The sequence below is a fragment of the Ctenopharyngodon idella genome, chromosome 1 (assembly GCF_019924925.1).
Source record: "Ctenopharyngodon idella isolate HZGC_01 chromosome 1, HZGC01, whole genome shotgun sequence".
Lineage (NCBI taxonomy): Eukaryota > Metazoa > Chordata > Actinopteri > Cypriniformes > Xenocyprididae > Ctenopharyngodon > Ctenopharyngodon idella.
In genome coordinates, this window is record NC_067220.1 from 13842779 (window position 1) to 13866255 (window position 23477).

Consider the following 23477-nt stretch of genomic DNA (forward strand, 5'->3'; position numbering starts at 1 on the left):
TTGTCATTGTTGTCTTAATATTTTATGTATGTTTAATTATTTCGGTGGAAAGGATTATAATGGGGAAAAAGTTATAACTTTAATTGTATGAAACTTTCTGTTAATGCTTTGAAAAAGTTTATACATAAATTATAAAACAATACAGACTGTTGTTAATGTAGTTTTTGATTATATATACATTATTTTATAATAATACAATTTTAAATATTTTAAATATATTGTCATATTACAAAATAAAAATATTGACTTTTTATTATATATATATATATATATATATATATATATATATATATATATATATATATATATAGCTGTATTTCTTTATCAAATATATAAAAAATACAAAACAATCTGAACAATATATAAAATAACTATATACAGTCAAACCAAAATTTATTCAGACACCTTGAACATTTCATTCATTAATACAGTTTATTCACTATAGTAAAAAAAAAATTGTAATAAAATATGACAAGATCTCAGAGTTAAACTGTGTCAGAAAACATTAATCTTAATTATGTCAGATAACACTTAAGCAAAACATGGTCAGGTCAAAGTTTTATTTATAAATTTTTATCAGTTTTACTGGTAATCCACTGTATGAAGAATTTTGGGGTATAATATGTCACAGTTTACTTTATTTTGCTATCCTCACTTACATAAATGAACTATAGTGTCCTGCACCCACTAGTAAAAATATATCAAAAATATAAAAAATGTCTGAATAATTTTTGGTTTGACTGTATAATCATATAATATGATAATAATATATAATCTTACTGCTTAAAGTTTACAGATTAACAGCAGGGTGTCAGTCAGAGAAAGAGTGAATAGAATAAAAGCTGTTTCCCATCACACACAGCTCAAATTAGTCACGGCATTATGTCACTTTATACTGTTAGAGTTTACTTGTCGTCCCCAACTTTTAAACATGAGTCTGTTTATACATGCTGAATGAACTCTGGGGCTGGAGAGAGAGAGAGAGAGAGAGAGAGAGAGAGAGAGAGAGAGAGAGAGAGAGAGAGTGAGAGTGAGAGTGTGTGTGTGTGTGTGTGTGTGTGTGTGTGTGTGTGTGTGTGGGTGTGGGTTTAGGGTTTAGAGCACTTGACTCTGCTCTCTAAAAAGCTGCTGTTTGGTCAGCGTTGCTAGGCAACAGAGATGTTCTCATTTGTGAAGTAGTTCATGAGGAGCAATCGTTCCTGCCTGTAGCATGAATGCGGACAAAGACTCGCACACACGCATGCATACTCTTGCGCACACATACACACACAACATTTTTCTTTTAAATTTAGATGTACTTTACATACCTAAAAGACACTTGCACTAGCTGCAATCCTAAGCACAACTCACCTGTATGTGTATGTGTTCGTGTATGTGGCTGTGTGTGTCTGTGCGAGCTTTGTGTTAGTGTGTGGGTGGGTGGACAGAGGCTCAGGTGCTCTACAGCTGTAGTGGAATGAATCAGAGGCCGACATTACACTGCAGGGACTGTGTGCTATGTCTGTACACATGTTCGGCTGGCTGTTCTCTTTTGAATATCGTTTTTTTTTTTTTTTGAGGTCCTGGAATGACCAAATTCCAAAAGATAATGTAAAAAGGCTTTAAGTTATTAAAAGGAATAGTTCAGCAAAAAGGAAAATTATTTACTTGCCCTCGTGTCATTCTAAACTCAAGTAATTTTTATCTGTGGAACACAAAAGGAGAATCTTTGCAGAATGTTATGGCCACTTTCCATTGAAAGTGAATGGAGACTGGAGCTGTCAAGCTCCAATAATGACCAAAAAAAAGCATCAAGTGGTCCATAAGACTTGCACACTATATTATAAGTCCTCTGAAGGCATACAATATCTTTGTGTAAAGAACAGACCACAACGTGAATCACTGTTAATTAAACATCTTTGTTTACATACATTCATGTTTAATGACAGGAACAAATTAATGTTTGATGTCATTGGCATCAAACCAGGTGCAACATATCTTGAGGCGCATATTTGAATGTGCATGAGAACAAGTTTTGTACTATTTTTAGTGCATTTTTTTGTCATTTTGGAGATTGACAAAACAAGTCATTTAAAAAACAAAACAAAAACAAAAACAGCCAGAATATTCTGCCTAACATCTCCATGTGTTTTCCATGGCAGTGTTGTTATTGTTAAAGGGTTAGTTCACACCAAAACTTGATTCGTATCACACGAGAGTGAACCTCATTGTTTACGAAGCACGTTCGAGCTTCCAGAAGAGGTTTGTTCTTGTGTGTCATTCAGATTCGGTTGAGCTTCTGTTTCTGTTTCGCTGATCAAGGTTTACATGCGAATAAAAGGTTAAATTAAATCTGTTCATCATATATAGCGATCAAGTCTCTTCAGAAAATTTGGACTAAACCGCTCAATTCATATGGATTAGTTTTACGATCTCTTTATGAACTTTTTGAAGCATCAAAGTGGTAGTTGCAAAGGCAGTCAATGGAGCGATAGAAACCTCTCAGAATTCATCAAAAAGATCTTCATTTGTGCTCCGAAGATGAACGAAAGTCTTTTGAAGAATTTTTTTTTTTCGAAAGAGTTTGGAATGGCATAAGGGTGAGTAATTAATGACAGAATTTTCATTTTGGGGTGAACTAACCCTTTAACTAAAACTAAAACTATTTAAAATCATTTTGGTAATTAAAATACAGCTGAAATAAAATAAAATAAAATATAAATATTGAAAAACTTACTAACTGAAATAAGTTTAAGTACTAAAATAGTTTAAACTAAATCTGAAATATAAATAAATTGCATTAAATTCAACATGAAACAGAAGTTGCGATAGTATTTTCTATTGTGACATATATCTGAGTAAAACGGCCACTTAAACGAGAAAAAAAGTAGGGTGAGACTTGATTTTGTTTATCCAATTGATTGGATCATTGGATTATGAGGGCACATGATTTTTTTTATGATGTGCATGGATTATTTATAATAAACACTGTAATAATAAATAAAAATAAGAACAATCTGGAACAAAACAAAAATAGATCATTCAATCCTTCTTAAGTACATGGTCTTGTTTTTAAATACTATTTTACTTTGAATCAAACGTCATAATGTTAAGATCATCTTGGAGTGGACTGGTTTGGTTCAAAGTTTAGACCTCTTTATTTAAAAGGTTAGTTCACCCAAAAATGAAATTTCTGTCATTAATTACTCACCCTCATGTCATTCCAAAGACCTTCGTTCCTCTCCAGAACGCAAATTAAGATATTTTTAATGAAGTCCGAGAGGTTTCTGATCCACACATCAGCAATGTCATTACACATTTCAAGGCCCAGAAAGGTAGTAAAGACATCGTTAAAATAGTCCATGTGACTACAGAGGTTCAAACTTAATGTTATAAAGCAACGAGAATACTCTTTGTGCGCAAAAACAAAACAAAAATAACGACTTTATTCAACATTTTCTTCTCTTCCCTGTCAGTCTCCTATGCTGTTGATGTAGTAAACACAGTGCAGCACTTCCGGGTTCTACGTCAGAATGCCGAACAAATCATAATAGTTCATTCAATCATTCTTAAGTACATGGTCCTTCTTCCTTTTTCACATTTTTCAAATACTAATTTACTTTGAATCAAAAGCCATAATATTAAGATCAGTGGTTTCTGTGGTTCAGAAAAAAATATCTTAAAAAATAAAAAAAATGAGTTTCATCAAAAATATCTTAATTTGTGTTCTGAACATGAACGAAGGTCTTACGGGTTTGGAATGACATGAGGGTGAGAAATTTCAGTTTTGGGTGAACTAACCCTTAAAGAAATTTTTAATGGAGAAATCGAAATACTTGGAAAAGTGGGTTGATAATGTCGCAATCTATTGAATGGGTAAATGAGACCAATGTTCTTACAGTAGAATGGTTTCCACTATTTTTGTTTTAAAAATCACAAAGTGACGCTTAAACAAACATTCTGTAAAAGTGGTACTATTGAAAAAATAACAATAAAAATTGAAAATACTGAAAATTAATAAATAACAGAAACATATCAACATATCAGGAATATGTTTCCAAAGTGTGTTGTGATTATGTCAAGATTGGTATAGGACTGCTTGGTGATATATGCTTAGTTTGAATATCTGTTTTACACAGCAAATATTAAAAGAATTTTTATGGCTGATATTTGGGACCACAGCCAAATAGCTGTTATAAACCATCTCTCTGTGATTTAGCTAGGCAGGAGGTAAATGATTCAATTCATAGCAATTGGTTGTGAACTACTACTCTGAACAAGATTCAGCTCAACTACCCATGATAAATGTAAATGAAGTTGAGATTTGCCATTAAGCTGGAAAATATAGCAGATTTTCCCTAAAACTCTGTTGAGAAGCTCGTGGAAACTGAATCACAGAGAGAGTAAGTCAAATGTTTATTGCACAAACAATACAGACAAGACCAGCATGCAACTGAGACGTCAGGTTAAGATAAAAGTAAAAAATGAGGAATAAAAAGAAAGTAGTACTTACTACAAAACTACTGTTAACTTTTTCTAAAATGCGTTTTTCATTTAATGCCATTGCTTCACCTTTTCTTTTCTTCACCCGTTTCTTCTCCAGCTTTTTACAGGCGTACATCTTACCAGTGGCACGAACCTGGCAGGCACAAACCTGGTTGGATGGAGGATGAAGAGAGCGAAATGGCACAGAAAAAGACATTATTATTTTTAATCACCTTTTCCAGTTCACTTAAAGGTGCACACATTTATTATTACTATTATTACTATTACTATTATTATTTCAACCAGAGCTCAACAATAAGGACTGTCCGATGTCCTGCCCAATCTAAATATTCAAGTGCAAGAAGACGCAAGAGAGAACTTAATTCAGTACTTGCGCGCTCTGTGAGAAACCCTGTGTGTGTCAGACAGCGTGCCAATACTGAATTGAGTTCCCTTTTGTCTGCTTGCACTTGAATCCTCACAAACGTAGTCGTATATATCTTAAGCGAACAGAAACAGTTGAGAAATACTCGATCTGGGCATTAGGTCTTAAAGTGACAGCAGCCTAATATTCCTGCTGCCGCCTGTGTTTTTAATGTTAATCAATCAACAAAAAACAAAGAAAATAATCACTCACTGCTCTTGCCTGAATAACTTTTGTAACTTTAATAAGGATTAAGCTATGTTTAATTTATACAGTGAAGACTATGCTGTGTTATTTCAAATTTTATTTTACATCTAATTTCTTTATTTAGTTAGTTATTTAGTTTTGTGGTGGGGCCAGTGAAACTTTTTGCAGGGCAAGTAAAAATTTGAACCACTGGCCCAAACGGACCAGTAGGGAAAAATCCATAGTGTTGAGCCCTGTCAACGTTATTTCTCTAAAGTACTATTCATTTCGCTTTTTCAATTAGCAAAAAATAACTAAGTGCACCTTTAAATAGTCATGCTGTATAACAAAGTAATTTTTTAAACAATGTGAAAATCTTCCACGTAGTCTCTCAATTAAAAATGTCATAAAAACTGCACACATAATTATTACAAGAGAATAGACGTGTTTAAAACATGTGTTAACATAACATGTGTTTTACATTATGACATAAGAAGTCATGTCAAATGCTCAAAAACTGATCTGACAGTGACTAAATGAAATTACTCACCTCACCAAATCCGCCCTTGCCCAATACCCTGTAGTGTCTAAACGTGTTTTTGGTTACTGGTTGCCTGCAAATGAAACACAGTTCAAGTCAATTCACTGCACAAAACTAAATTTCAGAAATAGAACGTGATTCATAATGATGCAACATAAGGGCATTTCTTCAACTATGGGCATTGCAACTAAGGATGATTTTTATTAAAACTAACATTTCGTTTTTGTTGTATGAAGGTCATGTTAAAACTTGGAAACTTATAGATTTTACTGTAAAAATATGAAAATCCAAGAGATATGAATTAATGATTTCAAATGACCTTTTGTTAGAGCAAGATTTTTAGTTGTGTGAGTTTTAGGGGTGTAACAGTTCTCGGTAAAAAACAACAACAACCGTACGGTTTAAACTCAATTTAAACAATTCAATTTAAACATTCAAGAGCAAGACGCAAAAGAGAACTCGCGAGCACTGTGAGAAGATTTGTGTGTGAGCTCACCCGAAGCATGCACATGGAAAGCCGCGTCTTAGACAGTGCACAAATATTGAGTTCTCTTAAGTCTTGCGCTTGAATGGACAAATTCACACAAAAATGATGTCAACATGTCCATCTTGGCGAGTATCCTAGCAGACATAGGTTATGCCTTAAGTGAACGTAAACAGTCGAGAAAGACAACGCATGTGTATCAGTGTCAGTATTTTGGATCCGTGCATTATGTCTTAAAGTGACAGCAGCCTGATATTCCTGCTGTCTGTGTTTTTAATGTTAATCAAGCAAAAGACAAGGAAATCACTCACTGCTCTTGGCTGAATAGCTTTTGGAACTTTAATAATAATGAATCTTTATTTAATTTAAACAGTGAAGATTATATGCAATGTTATTTTACATTTGATTACTTTATTCAATTTCTGTACCTGAAAACTACTGTTAGATAACCTGAAATAACCTGAAAATCACTGTTTATTTTATTTGTATATTTGCTCTATTGTATTTATTTGTGATGTTGGTTGTAGTTTGATTATTTTTGTTTCTTATTTTCTTTATTTTTATTTGACAGTAGTCCTTTTTCCCATGAACATAGCACATACCAAACCGTACTGAAACCGTGACCCTAAAACCACGATAAAAAACAAACCGTGAGCAATTTGAGCAGTTACACCCCTAGTGAGTGTTAATTATTAGTCCTGACTGGACAGGAAGTCTGAACAGCTCCACCAATCACTAAGGCTGACGGAGATGTTACTCACCTCTCCAACCACTTCCATTGAAGAAAACGGGAAAAGTACATTGTCTCCTGATATGCTGAGAATGGAACTCCACTTAAATATTCACGAACTATCCTGAAAAAAAAAAAGAGAAGGAATGTTTGAGAAAATGTACAAATGCTATGGTGTACATGAATATGGTAATTATACAGTATTTACCCTCATCACTCTACCATAGTACTGTCATAATACTGTTTTTTGTAAAGGTGTTACAAGCTATTCATTATTTCAAGTACACTAAAGCTACTTACATACATAAATAAATAACTTTTCTGAAAACAGTAATAAATTAAATATTTATTTGGCTAAAAAAAAGCAATGTCATTCAAGAACTTCTAGAACTTGTTAATCGAAATAAACAGTTCAAACAAAACTACTTGTCTTGAGAGTTGAGGTACTTTAAAAATACTTTACAATTTACAATAAGGTTCGATTTGTTAACATTAGATAACTACATTAGTTAACATGACCTAATACTGAAAAATACTTCTAAAGCATTTATTATTAATCTTAGTTTATGTTAATTTCAACATTTAACAATATATTAGTTGTATCTGTGAATATTTTTTGATGGACCTGAGCTAACATAAATTACATAAAGTATTTTTATTAACTAATGTCAACAAAGGTAAATAAATACTGTAATAAATGTATTGTTCATTGTTAGTTAATGTTAGTTAATGCATTAACTGACGTTAACTAATGGGACCTTAGTTAGTAGCATCTCTTCTTGTTGGTAGCAACTTGAATGATGACTTGTACAAGTGTGATTGTAGATGAGCCAGATGTTTCTCATGCATCTCATGCCATCTTACCCTCTAATGTAACACACACACTATCACACTTAGATACATGAACACAAACTTTAACAAACTCTGTGCCCACAGAGATTCAACAGGAAGGGTTAAAGTACTCCACCTCACCCCCTCTCAAACAGAAAGGAAGCTTAAACTAAACAGAACTAAAAGACTGACTGAGGCAAAACACAAACATACAAAACTGTTTAGATTTAAAGTCACGTGTTAATGTTACTCAGACAAACAGCGTGGCTACAGCGAACGGTCTTCACACTAATACCAGTAAAAACCACAAACTGAGATCCACAACCATAAAGTGAGGTGGATAAACTATTGATATAAAACTAAATAACTAGCACGTGTTAACACATAGACCAGCCAATTGCATACACTTAAATTAATAGTTCTACCAAAAATAAAAAAGTCAGGCATTATTTACTGAGCCTCAAGACATTCCTTCTTTCGTAAAATACATGGTGATTTTTTAAAGAATAATTTGGACACTAAAATTATAATTAAAACGAATGTGGACTGGAGCTTTTGTGCTCCAAATGGCAAATAAAAAAATCCATGACAGCGCCATTGTGTGCTGTAACTTCTAATGTCAGAACAGCTTTGTGTGACAAGCAGACCAAGCTGTTATTTATTAAATGCTCAGCTATTACTAAATAGTATTAATAAAATACTATTTATTAAACCTACTTTGAGCTAGCCGATTTGGAATATACAGTAACACGATTCTATTTGGGGTCAGTAAGATTTTTTTTAAGGTAATTAGTATTTTTATTAAAAAAAGAATGCATTAAATTGATCAAAAGTGACAGTACAATGTTACAAAAGACTGCTATTTCAAATGCTGTTCTTTTGAACTCTCTATTTATCAAAAACATTCTGAAAAAAATGTATCTCGGTTTAAAGAAAAATATTAGGTAGCACAACTGTTTCAACACTGATAATAATAAGAAAAGTTTCTTGCGCACCAAATCAGCATATTAAAAAGGATCATGCGACACTGAAGACTAAAGTAATGGCTGCTGAAAATTCAGCTTTGCCATCACAGGAATAAATCACATTTTAAAATGTATTAAAGGGGACCTATTATACCCCTTTTACAAGATGTAAGTCTTAGGTGTCCCCAGAATGTGTCTGTGAGGTTTCAGCTCAAAATACCCAACAGATCATTTATTATACCAAAACGGACCTTTTTGGGTGGAAGCAAAAACACACTGTTTTCGTCTGTGTATATTTAAATGCAAATGAGCTGCTGCTCCCTGACCCCTTTTCCAGAAGAGGGCTGTGCCTTTACAGCTCATGCCTTGGATACTCTGGCAACAACAAAACACGCATTCCACAAAACTCTTATTTGCATTTCACTTGCCTGCTTCTTCATTATTTTCTATGTAAACATGCTAGACAGACCTTGTGCCATTCACATATGCGAGACACAAGTGCATGTCCATCTAGCACATTTACATAGAAAAGCAATGGAAAAGTAACGCAGTGGAATGGAAAAAAACATTCTGTGTTCACTGGAACAGCCAACATAACATTTTTAGATTGCAAGATAGTGAGGAGATAAACATGGCAGACTGTGTACAACTCACTCAGGGATCTAAACTAACAGGGCAGATTCCATCGCCAGTCATGGGCGGGGTCTGTTACATTGTGATTAAGGGTACGTTTACACAACAACGATATGCTTAAAACGGATACGTTTTTCCTTTGAGTTTTCCACGTACAGACGACATCATTGTCAAAACGATCCCAATTTATATGTATCCGTGAAAATGACTAAAAATGCTGTATTCTGCTGGCAGGCCATTAGATGGCGATGAAACACTATAGACTGAACATGTAATGCACATGTGCATGACGTCATCGTTTTCACAGGTACGTGTTTTTGTTGTTTACACGGAGACTGTTTTCAAAAACTTGCACTTTGAAACCCGTTTTAAAAGTTTGCGTTTTCAGGCCACCAAAACGCCAATGTCATGCAAATGAACGGGCAAAACATATAAAAAGTTTTCCGTTTTTAGTTGAAAAAGGTGTCGTGTAAACAGCCCCTTAAAGGGTTAGTTCACCCAAAAATGAAAATAATGTCATTTATTACTCACCCTCATGTCGTTCCACACCTTCGTTCATCTTCAAACAAAGGTCTCACGGGTGTAGAACGACATGAGGGTGAGTAATAAATTACATTATTTTCATTTTTGGGTGAACTAACCCTTTAAATCCACTTTTCGGTGAAAATTATGATAGATATCACATTATTGTATGAAGGAGAAAGATTCTGAGATATATACTGTGTGTTCCCACCCCTAATTCGCATGCTTGAACACCATTGGACACTGCGATGCAATGTCATTATGCCAATCAGGCTTTCTACGAGAAAGGTGTTTCCACATAGCATCATCATGCAACATTCAGAGACCAATACTGAAAGGGAACATGGCGGACTGTGTACAGCTCACTCAGGGGAGGATCTAAACTAACAGGGCAGATTCCGTCACCAGTCGTGGGTGGGGTCTGTTACATTGTGACGCCACAATGTATATGTGGGAAACAGGACAAGGCCGAGAGCCGTGGGAATGGAGCAAGGTGGTGGCGCGAGTGTTAATTAGCATCACCTGTGTGCCGCACCGGCTTTAAGTTCTCACGGTGGAGCTCCAGGAGCATAAAAGGAGGAGCGACAACAGTGAAGGACGACAGAGGTCCAGGCCTGGACTATTTATGTTATGTTTTATGTTTTAATATGTTTATGTGCAGCTGTATCTAAAACGCCAACGACTCATTTTTAGAAACTGTTTATGATTTATGGGGAATAATAAAAAAATGAGTGGGTGGATTTTTACTATTGTAGGGTGGTTGTGTACACACACTAGTGACACATTTATGTTTAAAGTGAATTTTGCATAATAGGTTCCTTTAAAATAGAAAACAGTTATTTTAAATAATGTAATAATATTTCATAATATTACTGTTTTTACTGTTTTTGATCAAATAAATGCAGCCTTGGTGAGCATAAGAGACTTCTTTAAAAAACATTAAAAATGTTACAGACTCCAAACTTTTGAATGGTAGTGTATTACTGAATCAAACTCAAGAAAATGCCTTGGAGTTTTTAGCCCTTCATAGTTTTTGTATAGGTGTTACTTGACTGCAAAATAGCTGTTAACCTACAGTAGATGACCTCTAAGTGAACTTCTTTGACTTCTTTTAAAATAACTTTGTTATTACCTGGTACACTCCTGGAACAGCTCTTTACATGGACTCTGTTCCAGTTTCTGCCTGCAATCCCCAACCACGTCCTGAGCAATCTCTGGTAGATGAGCTGCCGACTACATGAAGAAGACAGAATGAAAAAGAGGGAGAGAAAACAGGAAGAGGTGTTGATAGGGCGTCATTAAAAAAAAAGAGAAGTTTAAAGTTCAATCATTAATTCAGTAACTCTTTCAATGAACGTGCATATAGGAGAGTGTGAGAACAGGTGTGTGCAAGTAAAAAATTGAATAAATATTTACCCCATTATTAAAATATGTGTCTAAAATATTTAAACCGACGTCTCTTCTCTTCTCATCCGGAGCCAACTGATACAGTGCCTAAACAAACACACACACAAATAATGCTGAAATTAATTTGGCGAAAACTACATATGACAGTCAGTAAGGGTGCACAAAATATGTATTCCATTAAAGAGAAGGTGAGGAAGCAATTCCATCTTTGACATAGAGACAGCCTGAATGCATATGCCAAAGGCAGTCTGAGAGAAAAAGACAAAGACAGAGAGGTTAAAGAGAGGTACAGAGTGAGTATGTGTATGTTTGTGCAGAGATTTCATACCACAGAATCCTGGAACTCTATGCACCGCCGTAATTTGGGCTGAGTGTCACAGAACTGCCGAAACAACTGACGACCGATTGGTTGCTTCTCACAAAGGCTAGTGTAATCCCTCTCTGAGAGCAATAAACAAGAAGAGAGACAGAGAAAGACGATTAAACCCATCACATGATTTTCCTCATCTATAATCTTTATCATGAAATGGAGGTTGTGATAGTCTAAAGAAAAATTGTAGGGCGGGACTTGATTTTGTCCATCAGGGCAAGTTATTTAAGTTATTATGATTAAATGATTAAAGATTACGAATCAAGGGTAATGTAGCTTTTCACCTGGAAGTCCACTGTTAAACATGATTATTTAAAAAATAAGTTTAAATTAATGTGGGCTGATGGCATCAACAAAAGTATATACCACTGATTCAATCCCAGAGCTCACAGTAGGTCTGTCTTTAATGGTTTCTAAATTATTATTATTAAAAAAAAAAATTACCCTATGAAGAAAATTAATCAGATTTTTACTTTTGAAACCCAAATATTGCACTCTATTCAACAGATTGTGTGAATATTATGACATTGTTTTATTTTAAAGGGGGATATCATTATCGTTGGTTGCAGCAAAGGAGAGTTGAGTCAGGATCTATGTGACATTTATTAATAATCTATTCCAAAACAACAAACACACGGGAGCAGAGGAGAACACAGGAGAATAGTAATCCAACTTAACACTGACGAGAACAGACAAAGAATGACTCAAACTGAGAGCTATAACTGAAGAATACAGTAACTAAAGAGCTAAACAAGGGGCAGGTGTCACAAATCAGTCAATCAATGAGTAGCCATGACAACAAAAGAGAACTAGAAACCAAGGAAACAAAAAGGAAACGCCAACTCAATAAAGGGAGAAAACAGAAACCTCATTCATGTGACATTTATCTATTTAAAATTAGATACTTTTAGGCCTGGTTTCACAGGGCTTAGATTAAGCCAGGATTAGGCCTTAGTTCAAACAGGATGTTTAAGCAAGCGGCAACCTCCCCCCGTTTCTCTTGAAGCAATTACGGAAGTGACTTAAACTGCAATTCATCGACTGGCCGCTAGGGACAAGCTCCAAAAGAGAGCAGAATCTCATGTTAAAATGCCCAACTTTATAGCAGAAAAAAACATGTTTACTGCCTGGTACAAATTGTGGTTTTGGTCTATATAGCTAATTTTTTCCCTTATGACAACTCTGAGGGGGGTGAATTTTTTATAACTCATCCATTTAAATTATATTAAGCCTTAAAGTTCTGCATAATTAAGGGTGCGGCCACTTGAGTGACAGCTGGGTTGCCACTGCTGTCACCACTAGCCATTTGTCTGCTGACGTCACGTCACCTCAGCTCCACCCACGTCCCGCCTCTTTGCCCTTTTTCTGTTATCCGGGAGTGACGCGCGGTGACGCGCTGACAAGATGGCAACAGCCGGATATAGGTTAGGTTTCAAAAATGCTCTTCAGAAACCTACGGGTGACGTCACGGACGCTATGTCCATATTGTTTTTACAGTCTATGTATTTAAGTAGCTTTTATAAATGTACCTTAGAACAAAACATTACTGGTGTGCATCTTGAGACAAAACAATGGCACTGACATATTTTAAGATATGCCAGTACAAGTTACTTTCAGATAAAACAGCTCAAACATGCATTTTAGTCTGGGACTAGCTTAAGCCTTGTCTGTGAAACCGGGTGTTAATACTGTTAATATTAAAAGCATAAAATGTTAATTTTATGTTAGATAATTTCTCAACATATCTAATGGGTCTCAGATAAAACATGAAATTTGTGCCTCTAATTTAGAAATAAAGTCACCGGACACAATGCATTCATGGAATCTGCTAGAGAGGGTGGAAAATCATGAAAAACCTAATTCTGACTGATTGAGGTTCAAAACCCTTGAATGACATTTTTGTAGACCTTAAGGAAAAAACAAAATGTTTTAAATGTATGATATGACCTCTTTAATGAAATATTTCCTCTATATACACACAAAAAGTGCAAAACTCAGCATACAGCCACAACACTAAATCACAGTGATGCTGAGCAGAGAGCTCAAGCTGAGCCCTTGTGCTGCAGGACTCTCTGGAACGTTATGGGCCTGGTGCATTCTGGGCCAAGAGGAAACAGCCTCAGCCGGGACTTCCTCAGTGAGCCAAGGTCTACAGCTGTCTGACGCAAACACACACACACACCTGCCCACACACCGGCATAAATTTCTAACTGACAGAAACATTATAAACCATGTAAACCTTTTAATAAGGAATACACTAGTAAGAATGCTTTGTTTAGTGAACCACAAAATAAACCAATCCTTTTAAGGAACCAAATTAAAATAAATATTTTAATATGTACTACTATTTTTAAGGTGCACTAGGCTAATTACTTATTACTTATCGATCACAAATATGGCACAATGGCACATCTGCAACTAATTATTTAACTTAATTTAATGGAATAAATTAATTGAACTAATTAAATTACTTATTTTTGAACTAATTAAAAAAAAAAAAAACATAAACACATCACCCTATATGTGCTATTTGCAATGTTAAAAAAGTTTTCTATGTGTCAGCCAGATGGGCAATACTTAAATAACATCAAACAGCACTAATGAGAGAGGATTTAGCTAGAATAATTTGATTTTAGCCACTAAAAAAAAACAACAACAATGTGATCGGAGGGTATCAGACTGCACCTGGTCCCTGCACGACTAGGAGTGTTTTTCTGTATACAAATATAAACAAATTGGTGTATTTAATACCTTGAAACTAGGGCTGTCAATTTAGTGCAATTAATTATAAAAAAAAAAGCATGAAATACGATAAAAAAAAAAAAAAAAAAAAAATGAATGCAATTAATCACGCCCCCTGACCCGTATCTAAATTCTGTTTAGACGGATTTTCCTACCATCAGAGCAATTCAACCTTGAAGTACCATGTTTTTGTGAGTCCACATGCAACGTGCCTGTATAGGCCAGTGATAGGCTTATGTTCAATGATACGGAAATAAAATAAACAATATTTTGACTTTCAAAACTATGTTTTGTAATGTCTATTCAATGATTTACACATTTGCCACAATAATGTAGGCTAATCTCTTTGAATTATTTTCATTTGGGAATAAATTATCAATGTATTTTTCTCATCAAATATTGATGTAGTTAGTTGTGATTAATTTGATTATTTGATTTTTTTATTGATTGACAGCCCTGCTTACAACATATATTCTGCCAAAGATCATTTTTGAATGCTTTCTTTCATAAATCTCTCTTACCAATAGTACGTCTAAGTTCCTCACATTGACTGATATGAGGCAGTTTGAGCATCTCCTTCCATTTCTTGCTCCGCCCATTCCGTTTCCCTCCTCCTCCTATGAGAGATAAAGAGAGAAACAATTATGATAAACTCAATGCAAATTACAATCCCACTGTAATTTGGCAATTTGCTATTATTAGTCAGTCTCTACCCGTGGTTAAAACACATAAACATTGAATTTTTTGGCACACTTATTCCACATGAGTGTGAAAAAAATCCACATATATATATTATATATATATATATATATATATATATATATACACACACACACACACACACACACACAACAGTTCTTTCTGGTTCTCAAATTTGATTGGCTGAAAGACGTATGATATTGTAGTGATAACAGCCCTCCTACCTTTTCACTGTTTGTATCACTCCGCTTGAAGTGACTGTCATGGCGGCCGAGCAAATCCACCATATTTTTTACAAATACTTCACTTGTTGTACCACAAACTGTTTTTTAGGCGTGAATGTAGTTGTTTAGACCTGAAATATGTGACTCATATTTAAGTGTACCCGCCGAGAACAGCTTCATCTCAGCCAGTGCTTTGGGGATTTGCTGCTGGCTCTTATAGTGGTTAAACACGAGATATAATTCATATTGGGTACATAAAACAGGCAATCTTTGGTATTATTAATCTATTACTTGTTCCTGAGCAAATTGAAATTGGGCTATGTTAAAATTAATAATTTAATATAAAGGCTATATTTAACTTGCATCCTGTAGAGCACTGCTTTTGTACGTTTGACTGAAATGTACAATTGTGTTTATTTCCTAATGTCATTTATAATAGCTATTGTTGTTAATTTAAATATTGTTGTTCAATAAATATTATTTTATAAAAATAATATGTTGTATTTGGTATTCAGAAAGGGTTCATTAGTGCGTAGTATGGATTGAGTGAAAGTTACATTTTCACACTTTATGAGTAAATGAGTCAGTAAGTCGCAAGACACTTTTGACACAATTGAAAGGGAATTTTGTAAACAAAGGATGTTGTTTTAGTGCTGCATGTTATGGAAAATTCCTTTAACTGTAAAAAAGACAAATACAAAGATCATTTTCCTCAGTGGACATTCAAACAGATTTTTATAATGGATATAATATTATGGACATCGACCTGAAGAATGAATGTTATATCAGACACAGGTAATGCTCGCTCAGGCGATCTTTCTCTCTCTCTCTCTCTCTCTCTCTCTCTCTCTTTTTCAATAATACTGTACAAAATACAATGAGTTTCAATGGAGGGACTTAACATTCCTTTGTTACTAGTTCTAAAGTTACATTTTAGAATTAGTAACGGAGGCTTGGTCAAACTGTCAACTTGAGATTTGAATCCGTGGCGGAAGGAAGTAGCTCTGCACAAAAGAGGGATTTAAAGACACTCCGTTGTTATTTCTAATTTATTTACATACCCGTGCCGTCGAACTGTTGTATAAACGTAATACCACACTTGCACACTCGTACCTATAGCTGTGCTGATATACAGCCATATCGCACAGCTACTTGTGTGATATTTCTCATATAATATTCATAATATATAAAATGTTTAAAAATTAACTTAATAAGCCATAGTAATAATAACCTGTCACAACTTTGCCATAAAGGCCAGAAACACAAGAAACACAACAATCTTAAGAAGAGAGAGAAAAGAAACATATGGATGACAAACATAAGAGATGAGGCATTTTAATAGACAACAGACAGAGTCAAACAACAATAACAACTGTTTTCCAGAAATCCTTTTTTTCAGTCTCCAATCAATTTTCATTTTTTCAAAAAAACATTCTTCCATACATCTGGTAAACATTCTTCCATACATCTGGTAATCAATGCTATCCCGAATGCACATTGCCTTAGAGAGATCATGACAGCTGGCAAACTTTGAACCTCGAATATATGAAGCAATCATACCTTGTTTTCATATAATTATTTAATGCAAAACACTCAAGGAGTGTACAAGAGCGTAATCAAAATCTTGCCATCTTGAGGCCAAAATGTAGAGAAAGCATTCCTCGTATCCGGGAAAAGAGTTTTCCTCAAACTAAGGATTGGAATGAGAAGAGTTTATCCTCCAGGATTTACTGTAATTTCAGTGACTGCAAATTCCAGCCACATTACAGACAGACTTACAAGTCATGCTCTTGAAAAAACACATACGCACACACACACACACACACACACACACACACACACACACACACACACACACACACACACAGAGAGAGAACTGCTGGCCTCTGAAATTACCCTTGGGGGTCAAAAACATTTAGGGTGATTATTCTGGGTCTTATTGTTTGTTTAATTTCCATATGAAATCCACAGCAATGCATTTTGCAATCAGGTTTGTCATTCTGTCCGAGATTGTGGCAGTTGTTGGTTTATGCACACATGCATACAGATGTCTTTGGCCGTAGTATCCCATCTCACCTCACTGGTTTTCAATGCGCCTCACGCTATGAGTGCCATGTTTTGAAAGGAAATTTTAAAGGGATACTTCACCCAAAAATTCTGTCATCATTTACTCACCCTCAAGTTGTTCTAAACCTGTATGAGTAACCATACAGTAAAAAATGTAAAAAATGTGGGTAACCAAACAGTTGCTGGTCCCCATATGGAAGTAAAGTAATGCCATATGTTTTTGAAACAAAAAGCATGTTGAATTGCACTACTTGAAAAAAATATGCATTGCATTAACCGTGCTTGTATTTTAATGCATTGTATTTTTAGGGCTTGCATTTTTATGGGCTGAAATTCAACATGGTTGTATATTTAAGCTGTGAATATTTCAATTCAAAACAGTTCACACACATTTTCATTGTTAAAAATTCAATAATCCATATTCACCTTTTAGATTTCACTTCCAAAATATTCATTCTGTCATCATCATTCAATCATCATTCTTTAAAAATACAACCTATTATATTCAGAAGGCAATTTTCGGTCCATTTTATTTTGCGTCCACAAATTCAGTTTTCACATCCGGGAACTGCAGGAAAAGCAGTAGAGTACCGAGCATAATCTCCATCTGCTGTTAGTCGACCTCACCAGCAGGTGGTGCAAACGCGTGTTGATGAAGAGCAGAGCAACAGTTCGAGCAAGTCATTCATTTCATTCATTAAAATGCATTTACATTAATGGAGCAAGCGGAAAGTGCATGTGTGATGATTATCAGGGACAGTATATATGCAGAAAAGCTGATAAAGACACAAAAGTTGTGTTTACATTTAATTTAATGTCTTCACTGTTACTTTTACTGTGTAGCCTACATGTAAGCAGCTTTCTCTACAGTGCACGAGATTATAATGTTATCCTGGAGTATGATGTATTGAGGGAAACCCCAGTACTGCAGCACAGCGCTGCGATATAAAGCTAAGGAAACGTTTGAATTGTACATCAGCATCGAGGAATAACGTTATAATCTCGTGCACTGTAGAGAAAGCTGCTTACATGTAGGCTACACAGGGAAAGTAACAGTGAAGACATTAAATTAAATGTAAACAACTTTTGTGTCTTTATCAGCTTTTCTGCATATATACTGGCCCTGATAACCATCACACATGCACTTACCGCTTGCTCCATTAATGTAAATCCGTTTTAATGAATGAAATGAATGACTTGCTCTAAATGTTGCTCTGCTCTTCATCAACACGTGCTTGCACCACTTGCTGGTGAGGTCGACTAACAGCAGATGGAGATTATGCTCGGTACTCTACTGCTTTTCCTGCAGTTCCCGGATGTGAAATGTTGAAATTTGAACCACTGAATTTGTGGACGCAAAATAAAATGGACCGAAAATTGCATGCTGAATATTATAGGTTGTTTTTTTAAACAGAATGAATATTTTGGAAGTGAAATCTGAAAGGTGAATATGGATTATTGAATTTTTAACAATGAAAATGTGTGTGAACTGTTTTGAATTGAAATAAATCACAGCTTAAATATACAACCATGTTGAATTTCAACCCATAAAAATGCAAGCCCTAAAAATACAATGCATTAAAATACAGGCACAGTTAATGCAATGCATATTTTTTTTCCAATTAGTGCAATTCAACATGCTTTTTGTTTCAAAAACATATGGCATTATTTTACTTCCATATCCCCATTGACTTCCATAGAATGAAAAAAATACTATGGAGGTCAATGGGGACCAGAAACTGTTTGGTTACCAAAATATATATTTTTTTACCTAATTAACTAAATTATCGCACAAATTTGACTGCAACTAAAAATATGTAGAGGATAATGAATTGTGATTATATTAAATATATAGATGATTTTAATAAACAACAGTCTCTCCTAATCATAATTCTCAAAGATCTAACATGTTAATTCACACAGCACAGATGCACACTGTCCGACATGTTCATTCTTGCAGTTGATTATACATTGACAACATATCACTCACTCAATACTAATGCAATAACATGCAAACATACATACAACCATTGAGCTGTTTAACCGGTCAAACTCTCACAGATGATACACATCTGTTCAATCTACTCTAAAATCTACAAGGACAGATATTAGCAAACGCTAAAGTGAGAAAGAAAGAGACAAAAATAAACATCCTGGTCAAGACAAATGTCTGTCTAGTGTCTACACTAGACTATTAGTAGTTTTTGGAACAGTTAATGTAAAGCTAGACAAGCATATTTTCTATATTTACATAAAGGCACAACAAGATAAACAGGAAGAAGCGAAAGATGACTGGCTGAAAACAAGGCAATCTGATAAACACTCTTTCACTCTGAATGAATTTGCCTACAGACACGCAATAAGTCCAACTATTTCCTCATTATTCGACAAACACACACCTTAAAAAGAGACACAAAGTTTATGCTGTTTCAGCATTCCTCAAAATGTATTTGGGAAGTTGATATGAAATACTTTTGGAAAGTTGGCATGACCTGCTGTACTCCATCTAAAACTATTTTAAACAGCATTGTGCTTTTAATAAATAATGAATTACTATGCATTCAGCATTTATGAGGTGATATAAATTGTGAGATTACACCAATGAGGTGTTTAAAAAACAGTGGAAAATCTTAAGAGAAAAAATGACCAGGTACATGACCTATACCCTTAACTTTGTACTTCGTATAAATTACAAACCTAAAATGTATAAAATCTATCAATTATAACCAATAATCTAAATTGAAACAATCACATCAAATGCTAAATACCTAAATCAATTTATGAAACATTTCCATTTGTAAGCTTTATTAATGTAATAAGCTTAGATGACCTCAGAAATGCAGTTATCTTAAAAATAGCCTTATTTCGGACAAAAAAAAAACAACAAAACACTAAGCCCTATCTAAGAAAACTGTGCACGACATGTTACTTGCTCTAACAAAACAAGTTGTGAAGAACATCTAATCAACTAACACACTCACAGAAAAGAGAAGGCTACTGACGCAACTGTGTACAAAAAGGCCTTTTAAAGAAGCTGTGGTTTTCAATCTTTTTTAACTTAAAACCACCATTGTCCAAGACCATATAAAGCTCCCTTCCCATGTAGCGTAGGCTAAGATATTTCCTTGGGTACTTCTGCTATAATGATGACAATACTGTATGTTTTCCATCCTTTTATTAACAGAAACTAGGGGTGTAAGTTGATTAAAAAAATTAAATGCAATTAACATTGCGATTCCAGAACTTTCAGAAATGCATGTTCTGCAAAAATAACAGCAACAGTTATTCATGGAACAAATTAAAACAATATATATGTCAGTTTATATATTGATTTTCAAATCTTTCAGCATTTTAAGTGGATAAGTATTATTAAGTTTATTTTTTAATCTTGCTGAGGCCCCCTAATTCCCTGGTTGAGAACAACTGATTTGAATATGGACATTTTCCCACGCATTTCATGGCTTGTCAAAATAAATAACAGAAATATTGAGTTGATTAGATGGCATGAAATGAAAATTCACCCTATCCATTTTCTAAATGCACATTATAGATCTTAATGTGAACGATTCATCCACATTTCATGTAGGGCTGTAACTAACGATTATTTTGATGACTGATTATTTTTACGATTAGTGCGTTTCCATTCAGCGTGGGTTTGTAGAGAATACGGTTGTGAGTACTGAAAATGTGCAGGTGTCAGTTTCAGTTATAGAATGCGGTTGTCACGCTCATTAAAAACTAAAGGCTGTATGAACACAACGGTATTAAGCTGCGCTGCCATACTAGCCATTAGCATCTGCTCTGGAGTTTTGTTTTGTGTGAAACGAAAGTAAACAGTGTGACGCGTCGACGCATTCCACACAAATCAATGTATTTTCGTAATCAATTATGTTGACGCATCGTTTCAGCCTTTTTTTCTTTTTTTTCTAAACATCCAATCAACAAGCAATGGATAGAACCAAGTACCCACATTTCTTTCTTTTTCAATAATCTGTTACATTCGGATATAAGTTGCAATACGGAAGCCACAATATGGTTTCATTGAGACTTTTGCTGAGAAAAATAGTCCATTACGACACCAAAAACAATTGTCCTAACAGCAGGAAAAAGGATGCATCAATATTAAAATGTATTATTAGTTACTTATTTAAAGTTGTAGTTAGCTAACATGTCCTCTGTGCTTTCTATTTTAATTTCTACCCAAATTTTTGTCTTCCAACTGATGATTTTGTTTTCTTGGGAGCACCTGAGCCACTTCTAGCAGCCATCTATCAAAAGCTTTATGCACACCAATATAAAGTTGCGATGAATTGGAAGTAACAAGAGATCGTCCATACTGTGACATACATTTTAGTGACTTTAGCAACTTCCGTTTCATGGCGACTTAAAGCAGACAAAGTGAATGGTGAAGTCCTGCATACATTCGGAAGATAGTTAGGACATTTTGATTCAAATTTATTAAGTCAAAATAAAAAAAATAAAAATGCATGAATGAATTGTTCACAAAATCTATAACATACATTTCTTTTGAAAAAAATGGGGTGAATATTAATTTCATGCTAACTTTAAAATCTATACTGTCATCCGAAGTCATTTATTACAGTTAGCGTTCGCAATAAACGTCTTAATTCGCAAACTTGCGTTGACGCGAAGAGCGAGTACGCGTGACATGAAAGTAGTGCCGGCAAGTTGCCATGGGCAAAGGTGAAATATCACCTGCATGCGAAATAGCATACTTCCCTACTATATAGTAGGCGAAAAACAGTATGTGACAAAATAAGTATGTCCGATTTCACAGTACTCATAAAAGAGTAGGCAAAAAATCTGGATTGCGTCCAAGCGACGCAACCGACATTGGTAGGTCACGTGATAATGACAATATGGCGAATATAGCACGTCCAAGCGACGCAACCGACGCTGGTAGGTCACGTGATAATGACAATATGTCGAATATAGTACGTCCAAGTGACGCAACCGACATTGGTAGGTCACGTGATAATGACAATATGGCGAATATAGTACATCCAAGCGATGCAACTGACATTGGTAGGTCATGTGAAATTGACAATATGTCGAATATAGTACGTCCAGATTATATTCATACTACACACATTCATACTATATAGAACATACTTTTTAAGCAGTTACAAAGTAATTAGTACTTATTCAAAATAAGCACCTACTCAAGAAAGTATGCAATTTGCAACTCTGTTTGCCAGTGATTATACAAAAAAAGCACATTTGACCGCTCAATGATGCGCTTGACCAATCAGAATCGAGTCATCCAATAATACCCAATTTATCACAGATAAGACCAGGTCCAGCAAGGAGCAAGCCGACCTCACTCATATCACAGTGTACTCCTTTGTGCGCAGATAGAGGGGCAACCTTGCGGCCTACAACTGCAGTTCAACCTCCCTCCCAGGTGAAGAGGATGGGTGTACACTGCGGTCTCTGCGTTATGAATCCAGGGAAAAATACATAGTAACCTCCATTAGGGGTCTGACAGAGGAGACTGAGCATAGGAAGTGCGTACTAGCATACTAAATGAGATGCTATTTTAGAGAGAGCACTCATTCAAGACTGTATACAGATGTGGCGAATGTACTTATATCCAATAAGACGCTGGATTCAACCTCGTCCATGATAAAGTTAATACGGCATTCATTAAGCGATAATTGATTGCGCCATTGCCCGTCTCTTACCTTCCCTCGCCTTCAGCAGCACGGTGTTGGCCACGATATTCTCAATCTCCATTGTCAGAAAAAAGATCCCGTGCAGTCCCGATACATTTCACTTAGGAGAAAAAAGACGAGGACGGTCGCGCTGTTGGTGGTGGTGATGATGAGGATGATGATCGGTGGTGAGGATGGTTATGATCGGCGTGAATTTGGCGTTGGCACATTGCAGGTTAATTGTATTTCTCCATATCTCGCTGTTGAACCCCCCACCTTTCCGCTCGCCGTGGACATGTACTCTCTCTCCCCCTTGTTAGCATTCAGTGCTCAGCAGTCCTTCCTGTCTCGAGCACTCGCTTACACCGTCAGCTCTGGAGGAGGAGGGATCATCTTACAACCAGAATGTAACCAAACGGTCTCGCTCTCTATCTTTTTGTCAGCGTTTACAATATTTGCGAAGCCTATAGCCTACAATACTCAATGTATTGTATATATGCTATATATAAAATA

At 35.2% G+C, this 23477-nt stretch overlaps 1 protein-coding gene across 2 annotated transcripts in view; it reads right to left on the reverse strand.

Moving 5' to 3' along the window:
- grk4 (G protein-coupled receptor kinase 4) overlaps window positions 1-23362 on the reverse strand; it is a 37681-nt gene extending 14319 nt beyond the window's left edge. The window contains exons 1-8 of one of the 2 annotated variants that reach the window (XM_051893439.1): window positions 22995-23362; window positions 14821-14916; window positions 11516-11628; window positions 11197-11274; window positions 10913-11013; window positions 6861-6953; window positions 5625-5688; window positions 4493-4633 (exon numbers count right to left, since the gene is read on the reverse strand). In XM_051893439.1, the coding sequence (XP_051749399.1) occupies window positions 4493-4633; window positions 5625-5688; window positions 6861-6953; window positions 10913-11013; window positions 11197-11274; window positions 11516-11628; window positions 14821-14916; window positions 22995-23046 (738 nt within the window). In that variant the 5' untranslated portion in view covers window positions 23047-23362. The remainder of the gene's footprint in view (window positions 1-4492; window positions 4634-5624; window positions 5689-6860; window positions 6954-10912; window positions 11014-11196; window positions 11275-11515; window positions 11629-14820; window positions 14917-22994) is intronic. The other variant, XM_051893429.1, reaches the window with a different exon arrangement.
- Between the last annotated feature and the right edge of the window lie 115 nt (window positions 23363-23477).